Genomic DNA, 23,405 nt, shown 5'->3' on the forward strand with positions numbered 1-23,405 from the left:
AGCTCCCTGAGATGCTATGCTCACCGCTTGCTGCTCCTTCGGGCTGCAAATGTCAGACTCACTCTTTTCCCTTGTGGCCCACACCCCAAGTAGCTCTCAGACAGCCTCCCCTTAGTCTATGACCCTCTTATCCTCAGCCACTATCTCACCTGGTAAGTCTGGTTTGGATTAGTCTCGAGTTAAAGTTTTTCTTTTCCTGGACACAGCTGAGAAATGAGGTATTGGTGAGGCATCTGCTTCCCGCCGCTTACTTTCCCTGCTACCCTCCTCAGCACCCTGTCACCATGGGCACGGGAAAGGCAGGCTTTCCAGGCTGCTCTGGGACTCCCCACCTTCCTCAAGCCGTCCTTGTCCTCTCTCTTCACTGTCTTTCCAGTGTCTCCCTTTCTACTGACTCATCCTTTTAGACACAGCTGTGTTAAACTCTGTCCCACTGGAAACCAGAGGCTGACCCTGGGCTCACACTCTGGACCAAATGATGTCCATTTACCACATTCCTTGCCTTCCTGGAAAATGATCCAAGAGGAGTCCACACTCACTGGGCACAGGATCCCACCCTCCTTTCGACGTTCATCTACACCCACCTCACCCTCCACACCCTCATGCTCCAAGTCCAAGTCTTGTTGGCTGCCATTCCTGCAAGGCTGGGTTTATACTCCGGATGGAGCACCAAAGTCCCTTGTGTTTGGGTCCCTGATTGTCTCTAACTTGCCCTCCCTGCTGTCCCTACCCTGGGTCATTTTTCCAAGAAGACCAGCTGCTCTGTGCTCACCTACCTGTTCCCCTTACTGATTCCTTTCTCCATTGTCACCTGCCTGCCAGGAGTGTCCTTCCCCAGACTCAGGTCCTCAGATCCTCTTCCACAGTTTCTAGACCCTTCCTCCTCTGTGACTCAGTGTATCTTTGTGTTGTATGGCACCAGCATATGTACTTGGTGCCTGTCTCTGTGAATACTGAGCATCTGTAGGACAGAGCCCACCTTTTACTGGCCTCCCTGGGCACCTGACACAAAGCAGGCTTGGAAATCGTTTCTTGGTCTTAATTTTGTTGAGTGAAACTGAACTGAATTAAAATAAGGCAAGGGCATGAATGTGTAGAGAAAGCTCAAGCATTTGCCTCTCTTGTATACCCTTACATTTGGTAGATCTATGTCTTGATATATATTGAAAGTACAGTATCACAGATCATACTTCAGAGTTCTGAATATACTATGCTAAATTCATGGACACCTGGACTTTTATTTCTCTAAGAATATATTGTAGGAAACAAACATCTGCCAAGTGTCAGGACCTATGATAGATGCTTTACATATTTTATTCCGCTTGATATTTAAACAATCCCTTGAGGTGGATAATGGGATTTTTTTCTCATAGGGAAGGAAACTGAGCTGCCAGGAGGCTGGGCAGACCCCACCCTCCATGCCCTTGTTCAGAGTCCCAATTCCAAATCCTTGCTCTTCTGACTACACCACACTTCCCCTCAATGTTTGGATTCTTCCTGGGTCTTCTATAACCTCATTTATAAAAGGTCATTGGCATTCTTTAGGACATTGAGTGCTTGTGAGATCAGATCAAAAGAACAAAACTTCTTTTAAAAACGTTGTGCTTATTTATTGATTGATGCTGTGGATAGGACCCAGGCCCTTTCATGTGCCGGGCAAGCCAAGTTCTGAGCCCAAGGGAACCCACCTGTCTTGGGGCAGGTCATGAGTGGGTCTTCACTTCCTATAGTGGCATTGCCTCCATCATGGACGCCCTCTGGGCTGAAAGTTTCCAGGTGGCCATGCACTGTGGCTGCTGCAGTGCTGTGGTACTTTGCTCTTAGAGGTGCCTCAGAACAGGCAGTACATGGGCCACAGAGCTGGTGCCCTGATCATGTGCCCTAGGTCTCCTCATAGCCCTCCCTCCTCCTGCAGGACAGCCTGGATGCCATGCTGCAGTGGCTCCTGCAGAAGCACCACCAGCAAGAAGTGCTCCGGGCCGGGCTGTGCACAGAAGGTGCCCTGCTGCTCCTGGAAATGCTGAGAGCCACCATGAGCCAGGTGAGATGCATTTCCCACAAGCCACCCTCTGATGGGAGGCAAGTGGGGAGGTCTCAACCCAGTAGCTTCCCAGGAATGCTGATGTCTTAGTCCTCTCTCTCTGGCTGCCACCAAATGCCCAAGACCAGGTAATTTATAAAGATAGGGGTTTGTTTAGCTCATAGTCTGGAGGCCACACTCCTGAGGGATATGGCGAGGCTGTCTTGATGAGCCAAAGCAGAGTAGGGGCATCACGAGTGGAGACAGCAAGCTTGCTGGTTTGGATCTTGCTTCCTTGTCTAAAGACATCAGTGCCATCATGTGGCCACCCTTGGGACATCTCATCCTAATCACCCCTAGTGGCCCCTCCTCCAGATACCATGAGCATAGGAGTTAGGGGATTAAGCTTGTAGCACATGAACTTTCAGGGAACATGTTCACGGCACAGCAGGTGGTAATTAGTGAAATGAAATGGAAGAGGTGAATAGGCTCCCAGGGTGACTTGAGTGCAACAGGAAGCCCATCCTAAAAGAGCCCAAGAAGCTCTGTGCACCCTGGCTGGGAGATGCATTTTACGAAAGCAATAGCTTCCCTACACAAATAAGCACCTGATGGCCCTCCACATCTGCAGATCACAGTGTATCCTGACAGAGGTGGAGGCCACAAAACTATTTTTGCATTTATTTTCTCAATATGTTGTAAATGTCTTTCCAGGTCAGTAGAGTGGGAAACTATAGGCATTTTCTGTATTTGTAGTAGAAGTTTATGTTGATTTTCAGAGTGTTATTATAAAAAGTCTATGATGAACTTTCTTGAACAAACATGTTTTCCTTGATGGACTCCCTAGTGTCAACTCTGGGATGTGGGCAGCAGGTCACAGTGAACACTTCATGCATTTTTGGATGCACTTCTCAGGAAGATTGCGTTAAACATCGCACATGTACCTGACACATCTCACTGTCCTGTGTCTGTCTGTGTCTTGTGCCGAAGTGTACAGCCCCATTCTCAGCCCGCAGCAGCCTCACAGCCTAGGGAATGATTGTTTCATGGTCGAGTTATTTTTGCATCTATTATTACTCTGTTTTTTAAAAACAATTTTTCAGGTGCTCGTTAACTATATATTTTACTGTGAGATGCTTGTTTATGTCATTTGCCAATTTCTATGTGTATGTGTTTGTGTGTGGTTATGTGGAGAAGATATAGATCACACTTTTGCCCTTTTTAAAGATACGATTTTTTTCACTTTTATTCAGTAGTCCCTTAGCATATAAGCAGGCAATTGTGTGCTTTTTTCCTTCTAACCAGTTCTCTATGGTGAGTTATACTGATAGACTTGTAGTATTCTTACAAAGATCTTATTTAGTCTCCCCGTTTTTACTTTGTTAAGAATACTTCCTTATTTTGTTCGTAAATATTTATTTATGATTTTATATGCACCTTTGTAAATTATATTGGGCTGCAGTTTTCTTTTTTGTTATATCTTTATCGGTTTTTGATGTTGGTCTTTTGCTAGTTTTATATAGAAAGGGACTAATCTGCTTTATAGTCAGGAATGTATTAAATCCACAATTCTTAGGTCATTTAAATGGTTTCTATAAGGCTGCTTACACCTAAATTTTTTCCATGATTATTGACTTTTTAAAGCCTTTAAATGTCTTCTTGACCCAGTTTAGTTAATTGGTGTTTAGACATACTTTCCCATTTATTCAGTGTGCACAAATAGTCTTGTGTTAATTACTTTCCATTACATGATCAGTTGGCCTGTTGCTTAGGACTCGTAGCGACTCATCATAGCAAGAATGTGCAACACAGCAAGACTTCTCACTTCACTGCCAGGATTGCAAAAAAAGGAGAGGAAGAAGCCAGGGTTCTACCATCTCCTTTGAGGTCATGCCTCCAAAGACCTAAAGACCTCCCACTAGGCCCCACCTCTTAAAGGTTCTACTACTTCCCAACAGTGCCAAGCTGAGGACCAAGTCTTTGACACGTGGACCTTGGGAACATCCCAAACCTAAACTATGGCAGGCCTCTTCTAATTCATTTAATTTGCTATGTTATTTCTCCCTTCTTGCTCTTAGTTTGGGAGTTCACATCCTTTTTTTTAATCACACCACTCCTGCTACTTAGGAGCTGATAGCTTGTGGATTTATTTAAAGAATCAGATCTTGGGTATATTTACCAGTTTCTTTTTTTCTGTCAGCTTCTAAGATTTTTATATTTACCATCTTCATTTTTGATTGTTTTCTAGAAGTTCTGTGATTATAATTGCAAAGATCACTTTGATTTCTATTTTTCAAAGTCTGGGTTTTTTTAATTTCAATTTTTTATCTATTTCTAGTTTGTTTCTACCCTGGTCAGATTATATAAGCAGTACATTTTTCATCTTTGAGATATTAATATACAATTAATTTGGGGGTACCTGAAAAGATGTATATTTTCTGTTTACATTATAAGGAACCTGCTACCCTACTTATTCAATTAAGGTTATTGAAAATAAAGCAAACGAAAGGGACAACAAAATATCACTAACAACATAGAAAATGTGTGTCATGCTGATAGTAGTATAAGTGTGAACCCAAACATTTACACTATAACAGCAAACATCAGAAGGTTAAGCTCACATATTAAACACGTGACTTTTAGACGAGGTAAAGAAAAGGGTCCAGGCTCATTGTACATGTTAGATTAACAGATAGGTACTGAGAATGAAGCTTCTCAGTGATTGATTTGGTACAGATGCCTGTAGTGAGAGCATCGTTTACCAAATACAGTAGACAAGCATCTAACTCTGAAAGACAGAAAATAGAAGAATAGTGGAAACAGGCTGCAAACTTAATTGTAAAAATAGCCCTAATATATCTTTTCCAAACAGTTTCATTTATTTCCTTTTTCCTTCGCAGTTTATTTTGTTTGACATCCATCCTTGCTCAATGGTAACCATAGATGAGGCTACCTGTTCCTGACCTTGATACAAACAGAACCATACAGTACATACTCTTTAGCATCTGGCTTCTTTTGCTTGTCACTGTGTTGTGAGATTCACTCTTATTGTTCTGGATGTTAGTAGTTCAGTTTTTTCTCTGCAGAGTGGTATTTTCTTGTCATAATTAATCACAATCCATTCCGGGTTGTTTCAGTTTGGAAGTATCAGGAATAAAGCTTCCATATACCTATCTTTTTATGGACATTTCCCTTTCTGTGGAAATGTCCCCAGGAGTGGAATTGTGGGTAATTAGCTGTACACATGACAAATAATTCTCCAAAGTGGAAGGACCAATTTACATTCTCACCAGCTTTCATTTTGGGAGGGTTCTTGCTGTTCCACACCCTTGCCAATATTTTGCATTGTTAGTTATCATTTTAATATTAGACTTTCTACTGCATGTGATAATCCACTGGAAGAGACAGCATTTCCTCCATTATAGAGATGTAGAATCCATCCAAACAAGGTCACAGACCACAGGCACAGGGGTCACACGTGTGCCTAGCATTTTGTGGCCATGTCTTGACCTTCAGGGGTCCCTGTGGATTGGTTGATCAAATCCAAATTCCTCTTCCAAAAGTCCAAGCCCTCTGTCTGTAACCTCATCTTGCAGCTGCTTCTGTTTTCACCCTGTGCTAGTCACTGTGGAAATAAGTCGCATTGCTAAAATGTGTCATTTGATCCACATAGCAACCTTCTGAAATAGGTCACATCAGCATCTTTGCTCAATAGAGCTGGAGCCAGAGGCATTGTAATAAGGAGCTGGTCCATCTGGGCATGGTGGTGCACATCTGTAATCCCAGTGCTCTGGGAGGCCAAGCCAGGAGAATCCAAGTGCAAGTCTAGTTTGGGCAATTTAGCAACTTAGCAAGATCTGTCTCAAAATAAAAAAGGGCTGGGGATGTAGCTCAATGCAAGAGCCCTGGGCTCAATCCCTAGGAGCCCCCTACCCTCAGAAAAGGAGCTGATTCAAGCCAGGCTGTATTAAGTGACAGAGGCTGGATTCCATCCAGGCTGATGAACTCCCAAGATAACTCTGCCTTCCTCTTGTGCACACTCCCTGAAAATCTAATATTGTGCTGGAGGGCCTGGGGGGCCCAGATGCAGGTGGCTTCAGAAATGTTTCCTCCACCTGCTCTCACCCAGACCAAACCCTTGCCAGGTTCCAGAACTGCAACTGCGTGTGTCTTGCCTTCCTTTCTGCAATTAGGTTTGAGTTTCCCCGTGTGAGCCAAGTGGCCAAAAGCTATGAGAGACATCACAGTGTGAGGCACACTAATGGTCAGGCAGGGTAGTGGGACCAGCACAGGACACAACCCATCCCAGACCCTACCGGCAAGGGAAAGGGTGTGCCCGGGTATTGGCCAGGGGTGGTTTGCAAAGGGTGGGGAAGGAAGTGACCTCTGGTGGGCACTCCCCTTGGGCTCAGCACTCATGATATGTCAAATTGCGTAGGGGAATGATGGTTCACCAGTGTCAGTCTCTTGCTCTGATCCTCACCACGGGGTGACCTTGGCAAACAGTGTAACCTCTCTGAGCCCCTTCTGTAGATGAGGGGGTCCACAAAGAGCCTGCCTTAGAGGATTGCTGTGCGGTGAGGAGAGGACAGCACTTGCAGCCCAGGGCCAACTCCCGCACACACTGCACCATCCCCATGTGACGGCCTGCGCATTGCTGACCGCAGTTTTGGTGACTCACAGCACGACCTTTGTGAGTCTTGGGGAGGAGCCTGCGAGCTGAGCTCAGGCTACTCCGTGTCACTGCTATGGACACTGACCTCGACACTGACCCTGACTACATCTCATGAAGTGTGTCCTCAGCCCTCTGCAGGTTGTAAAGAAGGCACATGGGAGCAGACATTTCCGGCCAGTGTGCTGTACTTCCTGGGCCTTGTGCACCGCACCTACCCCCAGGACCCGGCCTGGAGGGCCCCTGACTTCCTGCAGACCCTGGCCACAGTCACCTTCCCCCTGGGAGCCCAAAAGGTAGGACAAGCCACCACCCACCCACCCACCCCAGGGAGGGATTTGAGGACTTCCTCATCTTTCTCCAGTGTAGGGCTAACTTCTCTCCACCTCCAAAAATTGGGACCCATTTAAAGCAGTGGGACTGGAGTGTTAATAAACAGCTTGAGTAATTTACTTTTTTTTGGTTGAGATACAGTCAAGGTCATTTTCAGCTCCAAGATGCAATGGTTGTTTTGAGTTGTCAGGAACCTCAGTAATGAGCAATGCGATGGTAGAGCAGGTCCAGTTCTATGTGAATGCCTGGTCTGCTAATGAAGATGTTGGTGACTCTTGTTTGGAACACAGCTTGGACTTCTGACAGCCAGGGTGCTGTGAAGACCCAGCTTGGAGGCAGGCAAGCCAGGAGTAGGGGAACAGAAGGACTCCCATGAGATGGAGGACAAGGTCTTGGGTCTCCTGCCTAACCTTTCCCAGGGTTACATCCACGGTGACAGCATTTGTCTCTGGAGCCCTAAGACACACCAGTCCTGAGCCTTGAGCTTTACATCACTGTACAGCAGCCCTCCACACAGGTGGTGTCAGGAAGTGGAAACCGAAGCTTAGAGACAAAGTGGTGCTCAGAGTCCTTGGGCATCAGAGAGGGTGGTGGGATGCACGTCACGGAACTGTTGAGGGAATGTGATGTGCTGCTCATCTTGGGACTAATAAATGACACAGCAGAGACCTAAACTCCACTCTCTCCCCTCAAAACCTCCTCCCCCCCGCCTGGCTAGGGTCTGCAGGAAGTCAGGGCCCTTCCCATCATGGCTGGTTTAAAATAAAATTTAATCACCAAATAAAGTGTAAAGAGTGCAGTCAACTCTCTGTAACCTTGGGATCTTCATCTGGGGTTTAAGCAGCCCTGGAGAGAAAGTAGTTTTAAGAAAGCTTTATCTGTGCTGAAGGTGTACAGACTTCTTTCTTTGTGATTCTTCCCAAAATAACATAGTATAACAGCTATTTCCATAGCACTCACATCACAGTAGGCATTGTAAGTCATCTAGAGATAAATTATTCAGGAGGATGTGTTTAGGTTATATGCAAACATTATACCATCTTATATAAGGGACCCAAACACCTTCGGAATTTGGTATCCTTAGGGAGTCTTGGAACCAACCCCCATGGGGACTAGGGATGAATATAATCAGTTTCAATGAGAAGGAGTAGAAGACACATAAAAAAAGAAAACTGGTTGCAAAATGGTTTGATGGATTAATATCAACTCCAGTAACTTACTGGAGAATCAAGAATAAAAAACGGCTGTAAAATGTATGAAAGGGGTGCAGTGTGGGGAGGTGGGGTTCACACTTGCAGGCCAGGCTAAGAAGAGGGGCCATCCCTTGGATTGCCCTTGCTACCCCTCAGCAGGCCCTCTATAGGGCCAGGGCCCTGAGTCTAAGGCCTGACATTGAAATCCTGAGGCCTACCTCAGCCCCTACCCCTAGGGCCAGGCTTGGCGTTGCTGAGCCAGCCCAGGCTCCTCCTCCCACAGTATGCAGGAGCTGCTTGGGGGAGGAGGGCCCAGCCCAAAGACCCCTTGTACAGTCAGGCAGTACCCTGTGGGCCAGCTGGGTCCACCTTGGGGCTCCTGGCTCCAATTCCAAGGCCCCCTCCATACCCTCCATGCCTGATCCCAGCTCTGAGCCAGATCTGCCAGGCTGTGCTTCTCGGGGACATGGCGGACCCTGCTCCCACAGATGGCTGTCGGCCCAAGGCTTTGGTTTGCTGTGGATTATTTATATGGCATCTTTCCAGTTGAGGCTGCACAGAGCTAATTAATGCAGTCACCACCTCCCTAGGTGCCATTAAATTCATTTTATGGCTTAATTAAGAATGGCTGCATTAATTTTATGAATGAGCAAAGGGAGGTGCCAACAGATGAAAGCACAGGAGAAGTTGGTGGGCGGGAGTTGGGCTGTGGCCAGTGTCCTTGGATGTGTCACCCACCTCTGGCACCTGCATGTCCTCTAGGAGGGGGTGCCTGGCTAATGACTCCTGTCTCACTATCTCCTGGCGACTTTCTAAACCTCAAATAAGAAACTGAGTGCAAAGGTCTGGGGGCTCCTCTCTGAAGGAGCTCTGCTGTTCGGTTCTTTTTCCCTCCCAACCGTCTGTCACGTGGGCAAGGTGTAAAGGTGGGACACCCCTGTGAGGCAGGAGCAGGGATCACTGCATCCCCTCTCCCCTCCTTCCTTCTCCCAAGCCCTGGTGACATCCTCTTTGTGACTGCCGTAGCTGATGGTAGCTGGCTTGGAGCAGTGATGAGCCATGGCTCTACACACTCTGGACTCAGCTCCTTCACATAGCCCCAGCCATCTCAGGTACCCAGGTCATAGCAGCCACCTTACCAGCAGCCAGGCAGGTGCCATACTGATCTATGGGACAGTGGCAACCCTGCCTGTGCTGGGCAGAGGCAGGTGTGCCAGGGCTCTGAGCCAGGCCAGGCTGCTCGTCTTATGGTTCCCTTGTCATCCAGGACCCTGTGGCTGAGTCCACCGGGAGTACCAGTCCTGGGCCTGCAGCTGGAGGGGACAGCACTATGGGGGGTCTCCAGGCTGCTGTCACCTTCCACCCTGGCCGAAGGCAGCTGAGGGAGTTTACACAGGGCCTGCTGAGGGAGCTGCTGCTCAGAGCCTCCAGTCCCAAGCAGTGGCAGCCGCTGGACATGCTCCTGGAGGTGGGTAGGGAAAGGCATGGTCACCATGGGTTGTTTGGAGGCATGGGGGTGGGGGGCCCAGGCAGGGTCTGCAGAGGCTGAGCTTGAGGCAAGGGTTTTGCAGAGGGATTTATGGGATAGTGCTCTCAGGAGAAGGAGAGAGGGAAGCCAGTCCCAAGGACAGTCAACTGGAGCCTTGTCCTGAGGGGCACTGGGTGACCTTCCCAGAGGTCACCTTCGGGCATCCATCAGCTGGGTGGCCATCGCTGGGGGCTTCCCATAGCCCTGAGCACCTGGGGCAGTAGAGGGCAGCAGTCTTGAGCAGGAGCAGGCATTGGCGTCCCTCCAGGCTTGGGCACACCCAGAGGCACAGGGGCCCTGTGCTGTTGTCTCAGCCCCGGCTGTGTTTCTAGGCCTCTCTGGAAAATGCCAGCAGCCAGCAGAAGCGAGACTTCCAGTCTGAGGTCCTGCTGTCCACCATGGAAATCTTCCACACCTCAAGCACAGGCAGCACCCTGCTTCTCCAAGGTGAGGGCATCTTGGTCCTCCTGGCCCTGGCATGGAGTTACAGATGCCAGCAGTGTGACCCTGTGCAACACACAGTGACCATGGCAGGGGAGCTGCCACTGCCCCACAGCTGAGGCTACGTTAGGGGAATTCAGTGCCAGGGCAGAGTGGACAGAGCCCTTCCATGTCCCCTGACTTTTCCACCTGTTTCTGGGCCCTCTGCACCCTGGCTCCTCCTCCTGGATGCCCTGCCTGCAGGAGTGTGGGCAGGTGGCAGCTCAGCTCCTGTCCTGGCTCTGTCACCTGCAGCAGGGTGACCAGACAAGGACTGGAGCTGTGAGTGGTGACACCAAGGAGGCTGAGTCAGTGTGGTTCTGGGGCTGAGCTGAGATCCTTGGCACAGTATTGCATGTTGGTGAGCTGGCGGGCCACCCACTTTACAGCTTTACCCTCTTCCCTGTGTGACAGCAGGCTTAGTCACCACTGTGTCTTCTTGTTTGCCTCAGGCATTAAATGCACCCATTCTTGTTCCAAACTCGCCAGCGGAGCCTCCCTTGCTTGAGTTTCAGTACTCAGTTCTGTTCACTGACCAGATCACTTGCTGTGGGTTTGCTCTGCGACCAGACTGTTCAGTGGGCGCTAGGACCCCGTCTTGGAGCGATGGAGGATAGGGTGGGAGGACATGGCTGGTAGTCACGAGGGGTTGGAGGTCATCCCAGTGGTGTCACACTCCCTCTTGGTGTCCCCCCCCCCATCCAGGCAGTAGCGAGCCTCAGCCCAGCATGGATGCTGCACCCTCCCTCTGGAACATCTCCCACTTCGCTCAGCGGCTCGTGGAGAAGCTATACAGTGGCGTGTTCTCGGCAGACCCCAAGCACATCCTGCTCTTCCTCATGGAGCACATCATGGTGGTAAGTGATGCATGACAAAGCTCCTGGGAAGCATCAGGAATCTGCAGACAGCTGTGCCCCTGGGCTCTGTACACTATGTCTGCTGCCCTGTGCAAAATCAGCCTGAGATGGGCTGAGAGGAGGGAAGTGCTGAGGGATGGGTGCTGCCTGGCAGCCACCCAGTGCCCTGCGAAGTGCCTGAGTACCACAGCACCCTGCACAAGGCCTTGACCCTGTGACCCCTGGTCCCTCAGCACCCTGTCTGTGCTCTTGGCCTCTGCGTCCTTCTGTACCCTACTTCCTCCTTTTTGAGATTTTACCAATTGTGGTTTAACCTGTTATATTGTCTATCCTTTCCCACACAAGGCCAAAAAAACTCTTGTCTTCAAAAACCCATTTTTTTTCTTCCTAATTTCCCCTCTGCTTGTGGTCTTTGTGCCTTCTTGGAGGTAGGACTCTGTTCAGCCTGGTCCCATTGCCTCTCCTGTACCCTCTCTTTGCATGTAAATGCATCCATCTCTTTGCCCATGCAGGATTTCACATGCCTCTAGAGCCATCTCTCAGGGCAGGTGTGTGCACGTGTGTGTGTGTGTGGACGTGCATGCACACAGAGAATTGTGCAGCCTGAAGTTCTGGAATTGAGAAGGGGTGTTTTTACACACTTGCCTCCCTGGCTGCTGGAGGCTCTCCTGAAGAGATCCTGTGTCCTTGTTCATGGACCTTCCCCCCTGGGTGGGCCTGCCCCCTGTGAGGACCCTTCCCCTGAGAGGACTGTCCCCCCATCTGGACCCTCCCTGTGACTAAGGCCTCACCATGCTATACATTGCCCAGCTCCACAATCTGGGACATCTGGGACATTGGAGAGGCCTTTCTCTCACCACTCTGAGTCTGCCACCTGAAGATGGGAACCCAGCCTCAGTGAACTTCCTAGGGTGATGGTCAGATCCCAGAAGCCTGGAAAGAATGGTCCCTTCACGAATGACTCCAGCAGGGAGAAACAGTCCTTGTCAGCTTGGAGAGGGTTAAAATCAGACTCTTGGGAAGTTGTGTTGAGAAGGAACATAGCTGTGGTGATCAAAGCAAGTCTTCGGCACTAACCCAAAGAGTGGCAGCTACAGGGCCAGGATGCCTCAGGTTGCAGGCCCCAGGCCCATGCTGTCCTCATGCCCAGCCTCCTCATCTTCTGCTCATTACCTGGGTGCCCGCAGCCCTTAACTGTGGTCTGAGAGGTGCAGTCATTGGAGCAGCAGGAGAGGATGGTGACAAAGACATGAAACCCAATCTCAGCAGGGAAACTGAGCCTGATTTCCTGGAACAGAGGACCTGCACTGCGCATGGAGTCTAAGGGCATCTGTGACTAACAAGTGGCTCTTCTGACCCACGATGATGCTTTGCCAGTGTCATGCTCTGTCAAGTCCTTTCCCTGTGCCCAGCACACATATGTACCTGTCCTTGTTGAGGCTACAAACTGGCCCTTCTGCCTCCCTCCTGCATTTCTCATGAGCTAAACCCAGTTGATTCCTGCCTCCTTCAGGTGATATGGCGTGGCAAGCATGGTTCCAGTGTCCAGAGTGGTTTGATCCTTGCTGACCCCTGACCTCTGATCTTCAGCTACTAAAGGCTAACGTGGGGTTATGACATTTAAACAAAGAAGCATATTTAAATTGATGCAAATCAATATCAACAATGCTTATCATAATACCAGAAATATTTTACATGATAATAATTACTAATAAATGACATGAATCTATTTGAAGAAATCAGCTGCTACTCATTGCATGTTCTCATACACTGAATGTCAGCCATGTTATCAATATTTCAGAAATCTCTGGTCACTGAATGTATTTTCCATAATATAACCTTAGTGAACTTCAACTTTTTTTAACACAAGTTTTTACCCAAATTCTGAATTTCCTTAAATGAGCATTCCCTTAGGTAGAACCTCAAAGGTAGAGGAACGAAATGCTATTTGAATTTCACCTCCCATCACTTTTTGATTGTATGGTGTTTGTGGTAAACTGGGTCTGTATAGAGCACTGCCACGTGCTCACAGGTGTGTGTGTGTGTCTGTGTGTGTGTGTGTGTCTGTGTGACTTGTTTTTAACCACACAGGTCATCGAGAACCCCTCTTCTCAAAGGGACACTGTCCTCAGCACCTTGTACAGCAGTCTGAACAAAGTCATTCTTTACTGCCTCTCCAAGCCCCAGCAGTCCCTGTCCGAATGCCTCAACCTGCTCAGCATCCTGGGCTTTCTGCAGGCACATTGGGACATTGTGTTTGCCACCTACAACTCCAATGTCAGCTTCCTCCTGTGTCTCATGCATTGTCTTCTACTGCTCCATGCAAGAAGGTAAGAGCCTGCTTGTTTCCTGCCTGCCAGGGTTCCATGCAGAAAGTGAAGGGTTAGAAGGATCTTTGGTTGGGTTAATATAAATGAGAGAAGTCTTTGGTCACCAGGTCGCCACACAATGTGCCATGTTTGATAACAAGCAGTGTCACCCCCAAACCTGTCCATGTGACTGAGCAGGTAGATTGCCAGGAAAGAATACTTTACTGTTTCCATAGTTCTAACTTGTGAGATACTTCATTGATTTAAGTTTTGAGGCAGAAAATGCCGGACATTAAATGAACCCACTGGTTTTTGGATACAATCAGATTTCAGAAACATTAACATTTGATAAATGCAATCTTAGGGTGGTGGAAAAATTATGTAATACATTGTATCGTGCAAGCCAGGAACAATTCTCTTCACAGAAAACAATATGCACCGAACAGGTGATATACAGTGATGTCTGTAAACTTGCTTGCCGAAAAAACATTAATAAAAAGCTATTTAAATGACCATTTTCTGGAAGGCCCATGTGTGCACATATGTGAGACTTCTCTCTGTACATTCACTTTGTCCCTGCTCTGAGGGGCTGAGTATCCTTACTCAAACTGTTGTTACCAGTGTTTCCAATTTTGGATTTCCTTTACACTTTGGGACCTTTGCATATCCATAACGAAACATGCTGGGGACAGACCCAAGACTAAGAGCAGAATGCATTTATGTCCTCTGCACCTTGCCCACATGGCCTGGAGGTGATTTCATGCAGAATTTTTTAGTGCAGCTGGGGAATTTCCCTCGTGTGGCAGTTCAACTTTCAGAACCTGGAGCAATTTGTATTTTCAGACTGGGGATGCTCAGCCCGTGCCACAGGGTTCAGCTGAGCACTGTGCTGCTTAGGGTTATTGGTTCCTGTTAGGAGAGCCAGGCTGAGAGTAGTGGGGAGAGGGCTGTGGGGGTTACACTCTGCCCTTGGCCTTTTTCTCTTTTCCTTCTTTCCTTTCTTCCCTTCCTTCCCTCATCCCTTTCTTTCTCCTCCCTTCCCTCCTCTTTTCTTCTCTTTTATTTTTTTGGTACCAGAGATTGAACCCAGGACCTTCACATTGAGCTACATTTCTAGGCCCTTTTAATTTTTTTATTTTTTTGAGACAGAATCTTGCTAAGTTGTCTAGGATATCTGAATTGGCAATCCTCCTGCCTCAGCCTCTGGAGTAGCTCTTCTTATTTTTTCCTGATGATATTTATCCCAGTAATAATCATAAATTTTATCACATGGAAAAAGCAAATCCTTAATCTTGTAGCTGTGACTGTTGAACATTACAGAGCATGAGAGCTGACGAATCTTAAACTCTCTGGGGAGACCTCCCAGCAGGGACGGGGGACTTGACCTTTAATTGATCTGAAAGAAAAGATCCCATTTCAGTGTGTGTTTAAATTTGGGGGTTTTTCCTTTCTTTTCTGTATTTCACATTGAAAGCATCGATGAAAAGAGAAGGCCAAGTGGATTATGCGCTTCAAATCACTAAACCCCTCTGTGCAGGAAAATGGCTCTAACCTCCACAGATGACCTGGTCTACAACCTCCTGTGCCGGCCTTTTCCATCGTAGGTTCAGGCTGTGAGCCTTGGAGAGTGTCTGTCTGTTCAGGAGGCTGAGCCAGCCCCTGAGGGAGGGCACCCAGGCATGCACATGTTTGGACCCCCAAGCTCATGGCTCCTGGGGAGCCTAGTGCATAAGCCACCATGTCTCCACCTAGAGCCGGCTCCAGCATGTGGGCAACTCTGACAAAACTACAATGTGGGTGGTTTAAAAATGTTTCCAAGGGCCGGGGATTTAGCTCAGTGTTTCCGCTGCCTGCCTCAAAAGTTCAAGGTCTGGAGTTCGATCCCTGGTACCAAAAAAAATATTTCTGAGACTTTCAAAATGGTGACAGCAGAGGCCAAGCAGGGGCCCTTCTAAGTGTAGGGCTTGTGCACTTGTCCAGGTTGCACACCAGGAAGCCAGCCCTGGCCCCAGGGAAGGAGTGATGAGGTGAGTTCCAAACAAGAGAGAGTTCAATACTTTGGGAATTCCCAGCAGAATTGACCTTAGTCCTGATAACAAGGAACCAGGAGATGGCTCGGGGACTGCTTCGAGCATGGCTAGGATTTCTGTGCACAGGACTTCCTGTAAAGACAAGGTGTTTTTCCTGCCGTCCAGAAAACCGCACAGCTCAACAGCCTCTGTGGAAGCTGTTACAAGGGGTCTGCTTTACACTGTAGATGTGATGTGTGTTTCCATCCTGCTGTGTACTGAGTTTGAAGGACAGATGCTTGTGATAAGCAATCATACATAGAAGGATCCCAAAGAAACTTGAGTTGATGGTGAAAAACTTTTTGTCTCCAGTTACCCAGAAGGTTTTGGATTGGAGCCCAAGCCTCGAATGACTCCTTATCACCAGGTCTTCCTCTCCCCCAATGAAGAAGGGAAGGAGAAAAGAGACGACGAGGACATCCCGAGCCTGAACGATGGTACATTGTACTTGCTGCTTGTTTCCTTGTGTGGGGCAGTGGGTGGGTCCTGGTACCTGCCAGGCGGCAGTCTTCGGTTCCTCTCTCCCAAGGTAAGAAGGAAATACTGTTGAGGAAATTTTGAAAGGCTAGAAGAAGAGCTAGGAAGTCCCAGAGTGATGCAGCAGCACAAGTCACCTGGTGGAAAATAACTGGAATAATCTTTGTATGTTAGAAATGGAGTGGGAAGGGATGTGTGGATGGATGGAGAGAAGGTTCTGTGAGACCTTAGTGTAGAACATTGATGGCAAGCCCTTTAGAGCTTTCAGTGATACAAACAGCCTGCTGTGGCACACGTGCCATAGGTTTGCCACCACTGGCCTACTCATTGAAACCCTGGGCACCTCGCTGTGAGTTGAAACTGGCATGCCACCTCACCTAGTTCAAGTCTGTACCTACTTACCACTCGGCTTCAGTCCCTAGAGAATGGGAAGGGAGTAAATAAACTCATTATTTTCTGTAAGACTTTGTGCTTTATGGAGTTTATTCTTGGATTTTCAATCTCAGATCAACTTAAAGGTATTAGAAGTCTACATATAACATAAATGTTATGTTTAGATATATAGCAGTCAGTTGAATATGTCCGAGATACCTCTCATTCTGTCTGTCAGTCTCTTCCTCCCTCCCTCTCTCCAGAAAGTGGGGCTGCAGTAGACCTTTCTCTGCCACTTTGGTTTTGCAGGGTCTGTCACTGACCTGGTGATGTACGTTCTGATACAAGATTGTAGGCCAGCTGGCTTTGTGCTCTGGTCAGATAGGTTAGGTGCCCAAAGCCAATGCTCAAAAACCAGTGACTTCAAAGTTTATCCTGACACAATGTCCATTTGAGCATAAATGTACACACTTTGGGTTGTGACTCTCTAGGGTAAGAAAAATAGCATAGAAGGCTAGCCCCAGGGAGGGACCTGGAGGGCCAAGGCCAGAAGAAGTTTGGACACAGTTCAGGGGGCTACAGATACGGGCCAAGCAGGCAGAGTTGGCTTGATAGTTGGGTCCAGGTCTGAGGAAATCCAGGGCATGAGATGGGTAGGTGCTGGGGAGAAGATGTGGTGCTGGACAGAGGACAGTTTTGGTTTGGCGTCTTCCCCAGGCCGGCCAACATGTAAGAGGAGCTTGGAGGAGCTGTGTAGGGCATCTACGGGGCAGCAGGATCCAGCAGGGATCCAGCAGGGAGGTGGGGAAAGAGCGTCCCTAGTCCCACCAGTCACGTTTTCCTGACCTGGATATGGGAGGTGGGCAGGACTTGGTGGGAGGCAGTTGGAAGTGGGACTGGCTGGCTTGCTTGTGTGTTGGAAGTATTGGATCAGTGCTGAGGTCTACATAGCAGCAGCTGCAGCTTGAGGCTTACAGGAGAGGCATTTGGGTAAAAGCAGCCAGGGTTGCCAGCTCCTAGCTCTCTGGGCAGAGAACTGAGGTCCTCCTGATTGTGCCCTGTGTTCTCTCGCCAGCCCAGCACAGCATTGAAAAGACCGTGCAGGCTCTGTGGAAGCAGCTTGTGGCGCAGAGGAGGCAGGCGCTGGAGGATGCCTTTAAGATTGACCTCTCTGTGAAACCTGGAGAGAGTGAAGTGAAGATCGAAGAGGTCACCCCGCTCTGGGAGGAGACGATGCTGAAGGCCTGGCAGCATTACTTAGGTGTTGCCTATTTATTTATTCTTTACAGTACTGGGGAGTGAACCAGGGCCACTGCACTGAGCTACATCCCCAGCCCTTTTTGTTTATTTTTTATTTTGAGACACACTCTCGCTAAGTTGGTCAGTTCTCCAGACTGGGCTGGAATTTGTGATCCTCCTCCCGCCTCAGCCTTCCAGAGTGCTGGGATTACAGGAGTGCACCACCATGCCTAGCTTCTAGGTGCTTCTAACATATGATCTATGTCATCTTCACGACACCCCAGTGGGTTCAGATACTATGATCCCCACTTTACAGAATGAGAAAATTACGGCCTGGCCACTTTAGCTAAGTTGGCAACATCTCACTACACATTCAGAAGCCACAGTACTAGGAGCATAAGCCTGGTCTGAAGACCTCCAAGCCCACACAATGTTTCTCAGCCAGGCAAGCTTGAAGATGCAGTGTGGAGCAGGAGCAGGCGCTGTCTGTGTCCTTCTTCCAACTTCTGGTCTGTCGTTCGTTCTTTGCTCCCCTGTCCCCAGCGTCCGAGAGGAAGTCGCTGGCCAGCCACTCCAGCATCCTGCCACACAGCAAAGTCTCGTCTTGGAGTGGGAGCCTGTCCACGGTCATTCGATTGACGCCTGGGCGCCAGGCCAAGGAGCCGGAATGCAGGGCTGAGGTGAGCCCAGAACCCCATCCCCAGGGAGGCCCTGGAGTCACAGCTCCTTTCTGTCATCACGTGTGACCAGGGCAGGTGTGGCAGGTGTGCAGGTGGCTTCTCAGAAGTCCCGTGCAGGGCCGGGGTGTCAGGCTGGCGTGACAGAGCGATGTGGAAGTAACGCACTGTTTGTGTATTTGTTTATTATTTAATTTACAAAGGTGTTTTCAGTGCTGTTTATAATAGTGAAAAAATTGGAAAAAACTTAAAAGTAAGAGGAATAATTAGGCAAACTATAATACGTGTATAAAATAGCTCATTTATAGTATAGTTTCATTTTATGCATAAATGAGATTTTTATTTGTGTATGTTTGCGACACATAATGGTTGCATTGGTTTGGGGGGAATTGCTACATGTAGATGTCATATTTTGATCATTTAGTATTTTTTTCTCTCTTTCCCTTTATCCCTGACCTCAACCCCATCTCTACAAAGTCTGTCCTTTTGTCTCCTATGTCAAATCTAAAGTGTAAATAAGCTAAAAGGAGAGATGGCAGGTCCCAGTCCTTGGGAGTTCTGTGCAGTCAGGTGGCCCTGGGCATATGAGCCCAGCAAAGGGCTTCCACCCTGCCTGTCCACTCTGTCCTTCTGGCAGACACCGTGGAAGGTCCTTGGGACAGTATGGGGCAGAGGCCAAGGGTGTTCCAAAGCTATGTGGAAAACCATCTGGAAACTCAGCGGCACCAGCAACGGCTTTTTGGGATGGTGGTTGCCATTGGAAGAGTTTGGAGCACAGTGAGAGTGTGTGTGTGTGGGGAGGGTCTCACTCCACAGTGACTTACATACCTGGTGGCTGCCGCTGGCTGTTGTCTGAGACTCTGGCTGGGGTGTTGGTGGGATCGTCCACACAGCCTCCCCATGTGAATGGGGCTTCCTTTCATCCCTGTGGCAGGTTCTCCAGGGCCAGGCAGGAAAGAGGGGGTCAGAGACTGAGAGAGAGAGCACACCAAGCAGAAGCCACTTTGCCTTCAACGACCCGGAAGGCATGGAGACAGCCAGCGCCACCTCCTGGTGGGGGAGTGGCAGGTTCTCTGAGAACTTGTGGGCCTGGAGATCCCATTGAGGTGGTTGTGTTTGGAAAACACAGTCTGTCCTGTATCCTAATGCTGGGTCATGGACTTATTTCAGAGGTGGATTGTGGTTGGTCCAAGACATGCCCTGAGAGTTGAGAAAACCTGGGCAAATTCCTTTGCTCTCCTGAGTCTTTATCTCACCTCCACGATGGGACAAATTGCCCTGGAAATGGGGAAGTGGAGCTGGCAGCCAGCACTCCTTGTTGATTTCCTGATAATACTGGGGAACAGGAGGACCTCAGTTACCCTTCTGAAGCTCTGTCCATTGTGGCCTCAGGTGTCCAGAGGTTGGGGATAAGAGGGAGTACAGGCTGCCTGTACAAAGCTGGAGGAAGCCTGGCATCCAGGCACAGGGAGCTGGAAGGCTGGTCCAGATCAGGCTGCCAGGGTGTGGCCACTGGGGCTGGGAGTGGGGGACCCGCCTCCCTCCTGGCTGGACACTGAAGCCCATGGCTGTTTGAAGACACTCTCCTCATTCATTTCATCCAACAGACATTTATTAAGTGCCGAATCCACACCTTGCCCTAAGCACCAAGGTTACAGTCAAGAACAAAACTTATTTATTTATTTTTAGTTCTGGGGATGGCAGCCAGGGCCTTCGCACTCTGAGCTACATCTCCAGCAGCCCCCCCACCCCACCCCCGCCATGGCTTATTTTGAGATAGGGTCTCACTGAGTTGCCCAAGCTTGGTGGCTCCAACTCTCCTTTTATAGAATTGATTTGTAGGGAGTGATGAGGATGATATGTAGGTAAATACCTTTGTGTCAGGGTGCTGCTTGCAGTGAGGAACAATCCTGCAGCCAAGGAGGCAGGTTGGGGAGGAGCTGGGTGCTGAGATGTGGATTGGCAAGGCTGTACCTGTCAAGGCATCCCTGGCACCAAGAAGAGAAATGAGGAAGGACAGGGGCCTATGATGGTTGGAGAAGGACAGGCCAGGCAGAGAAGATATCGCACAATGGCACCGAAGCAGGCACAGGCAAGGTGTCCGGACCACCACAGGGAACACAGGAGCCAGGACCACACTTGCTTCCCAACAGCCAGGTGGAAACCCCCTTCTGCTTTTAGCACTGGGTCAATCTGCTCTCAGCACCCCAGTGGCAGAGGTTGTGCAGCTGACTCTGACTTTTTCTTTGCTGTGGACCCACAGGGGCTCAGAGAGCTTAGTATGGTCAGCAATTATAACTGCATAAGCCTCGGGGACAGTGGTTGTGAACACACACGTGTGATCGTAGTGTACACACACAGCCTTCACCCTGGCCTCTTCCTCCCCCTTGACTCCCATTCGCCCTTCATCCTGATTTGTTTATCTTTCTCACAGCCTAAAGTACCGTAGGCATTGTAGGCATAGCAGCACATGCCTGTAATCCCAGCACTCTGGGAGCTTGAGGCAGGAGGATCGAAAGATCCAGCCCAACCTGGGCAACATAGGGACTCAGCAAGGCCCTGTCTCAAATTAAAAATTAAAAAAAGGTTAGGGATACTGCTCAGTGTGAAGCTCCTTGGTTAAATCCCCAATTCCAAACAAACAAAACCCTCCCAACTTTATGCATTTTAAAGACATTTTAGTAGGCAAACATTGCACTTGGGCTCAGTAGCATCCTAGATGGATGCATCGTTTTGCTTAGCAGCATCCTAGATGGGTAACTCCTCAGCCTGGGTGGAGACTGCCCCTGTGCAGAGCAGGCTGGGAGAGATGGGAGCCAGAAGGGTCCACACGGAGGGCAGGCTGGAGCCCCTTCTCCTACAGAGAGGAACTCTGCAGGCACAGACAACACACCAGCACTTTCTCTATGAGCCGCTGCCAGCAGGCACACGTTCTCTGGTCCATGTGTGCACCGTGATGTCATAGAAAGAGAGCGTTGACTATTTGCCCTGGGGTCTGTTTAATTATTTTTAAAAATTAATTTTGATTATTACAGCTGATTACACCTCAGTGAGCAGTGTAATTGATATTTTCTAATGCATCCCCAGGAACATTTTGTACAACACGCTTTTTGTTGTTGAAGGTTAAAGACTCCGTTATTGGTTTTTCCCTAAATATGCCCACATCATTAGTCCTCCAGCGAGGAGGTCGCCATCTGGAAAGAGCAGCACGGAGACATTACTCAGGCACAAGTGCATGAAATTGGTGTTTTTGCATCTTCTGTCTCTCTTCTGGAAGGAAGAGGCTCGTAATTAAAGGAGTTGGTGTTGGTGGAAGCATTATTCATGTGGTGTTATTCCTTATCATGTCAGCACTGACAGCTCCACTGCCCTGACAAATTGTTCCTGGAAGCGAGGCAGATGATGGTGGGCCCATCGTTCCTCTTCCCACCCTCATTTGGGCTAGAAACATTTCCTTCTTGGCCTGTGAGCCACATTTGGAGGTGAGGCTGACTTGATGGATGTTATTTCCTTTGAATAGATGTCCTTTCTTCTCTTTTCTCCTTGGGCCTGGTCCTGGGCGCTTCTGAGATCAAACTGTGAGGTCATTGTCTCTAGCTTGGTACAGGCCGTGGCTGTTAGCCTTCTAGACAGAGCCTGGGGATTGGGCTCCTTTGAGGTCACCAAAAGCCAACTTAGAGCTTTCTAGAAGCTGTTTGGTCACGTCCACCCTTTGCCAGGAGGGACCCAGGGTGCACACTCAGGCTGGGGGTCCCTCCCTCTTCCCAGCAGGGTGGGTGGTGAAATTTCAGACGTCCTACTGAAAAGCCAGCTGAAAAGACATCAGCAACCATCCTGGCATCTTAGTTTTCATGGATTCAACAGCAGTGTAGGAGGTTAATTTGCATTGTGGGAATCCTGGGGCGGGGTAGCCAGAAACCCTGAGGACTATTTTTATAACTTTCCTGCAGATCTACAATTATTCTAAAGTATAAGAAATACTATCATTTGCTGACATGGTAACAAGAAAAGCATTTGCAAACAGGAAATGGATGCTGAGGCTGGGGGAAGGGCCTATGGGCAGAGGCTGGGTCTGGGCACCATGGGCTATGCTAGGTGTGCCCATCTGTGTGCATGTTTCTGTGCAGCAATTTAGACAGGGTGAGGGACCCACCACAGGAGGCTGGCAGAGCAGCACAGAACATGTGGGAGCCACAGCAGCAGTGATTAGAGAAGTGAACATCAAAGAACATGCAAGAAGATTCTGCCACACCAGGCTGGGATGAGCAAAGAGAGGAGGTCAGGGAGGTGGAGGGCCTGGCTTGGAGAGGAGAGGGTGTGGGGTGGGGGTGTGTGTGGCCAGAAAGGCTCCGTGGATCTCTGCAGAGGATGAGGAGGAAGAGGTGCTGAGGAAGTAGGGTGAGAGTGTGGGGCCAAGTCTGGCCCATAAAGGGGTGAGGACACCTCTAGGCAGATGCATCCTACCAGGGTCTTGCTGGGTACAGTGTGAGTGGGGTGGGGCAGGACGTCTCCCCTTCTGTCCTGGGTCCTGTATGGGGGACAAGGCAGCCACACCAGCCCCATCCATGCTTGGGTGCTTACAGAGGAGCAGGTCACCCTGTTGAGGGTCGCCCTTGCCTAGCACATTTCCAGGGTTCTCAGAAGACAGCCAGGAAAGCTTCTAGTTGCTCTTTTCAGTGGCAATTGTCAGACAGTGGAAATGACCCCAGAGTGAGGTTGGGGCCATATGGCAATTAGTAGACTGGACTGGAAGGCACCAAAAGCTGAAAGCTGGTGTGTCCAAGTTGCTAAAACTCTAAAGATGTTTTTTGGTAATTCTGCCACTGTCCTGGCAAGGACTGCAGAACACTAGACATTTTTCCAAAGCCCCCAGGGGTCCTCTGAGGGTGGCCTCAGGGTCTGAGAGGCAGGGCCATCCATAGCCCATTGCATGCTAGACCCACGACCCCACCGAGCAGAGGACAGGATGCTGACTCGAACCAGCAAATCAGTGACAGCCCTGTTAAGGGCCACCCTTCCTAAGGTCTCTGTCAAAGGCAGTGATATCTGTGACCATTCACTGTGAATGCTTCACTCATCATCTCTTTAAAACAAATCCTCCTGGAAAATTTCAAACACCCACTGAAGTAGAGAAAATAATAATAACGAATCCCTGTGTGTCTGTCCATCACATCAACAG

General features: G+C 49.0%; 1 protein-coding gene across 4 annotated transcripts in view; it reads left to right on the forward strand.

The window, feature by feature from the left end:
• The window catches only part of Wdfy4 (WDFY family member 4), a 287,946-nt gene that overhangs the window by 141,195 nt on the left and 123,346 nt on the right, over nt 1-23,405 (forward strand). For all 4 annotated transcript variants that reach the window (XM_004874534.4, XM_087210586.1, XM_087210585.1 and 1 more), the window contains 9 exons: nt 1,916-2,041; nt 6,824-6,988; nt 9,486-9,686; nt 10,079-10,193; nt 10,932-11,083; nt 13,175-13,413; nt 15,774-15,898; nt 17,386-17,571; nt 18,093-18,229. In XM_004874534.4, coding sequence (XP_004874591.2) covers nt 1,916-2,041; nt 6,824-6,988; nt 9,486-9,686; nt 10,079-10,193; nt 10,932-11,083; nt 13,175-13,413; nt 15,774-15,898; nt 17,386-17,571; nt 18,093-18,229 — 1,446 coding nt within the window. The remainder of the gene's footprint in view (nt 1-1,915; nt 2,042-6,823; nt 6,989-9,485; nt 9,687-10,078; nt 10,194-10,931; nt 11,084-13,174; nt 13,414-15,773; nt 15,899-17,385; nt 17,572-18,092; nt 18,230-23,405) is intronic.

The sequence above is a fragment of the Heterocephalus glaber genome, unplaced genomic scaffold, assembly GCF_053883595.1.
Source record: "Heterocephalus glaber isolate CG9 unplaced genomic scaffold, H.glaber_assembly_v1.0 deba00001150, whole genome shotgun sequence".
Classification (NCBI taxonomy): Eukaryota; Metazoa; Chordata; class Mammalia; order Rodentia; family Bathyergidae; genus Heterocephalus; species Heterocephalus glaber.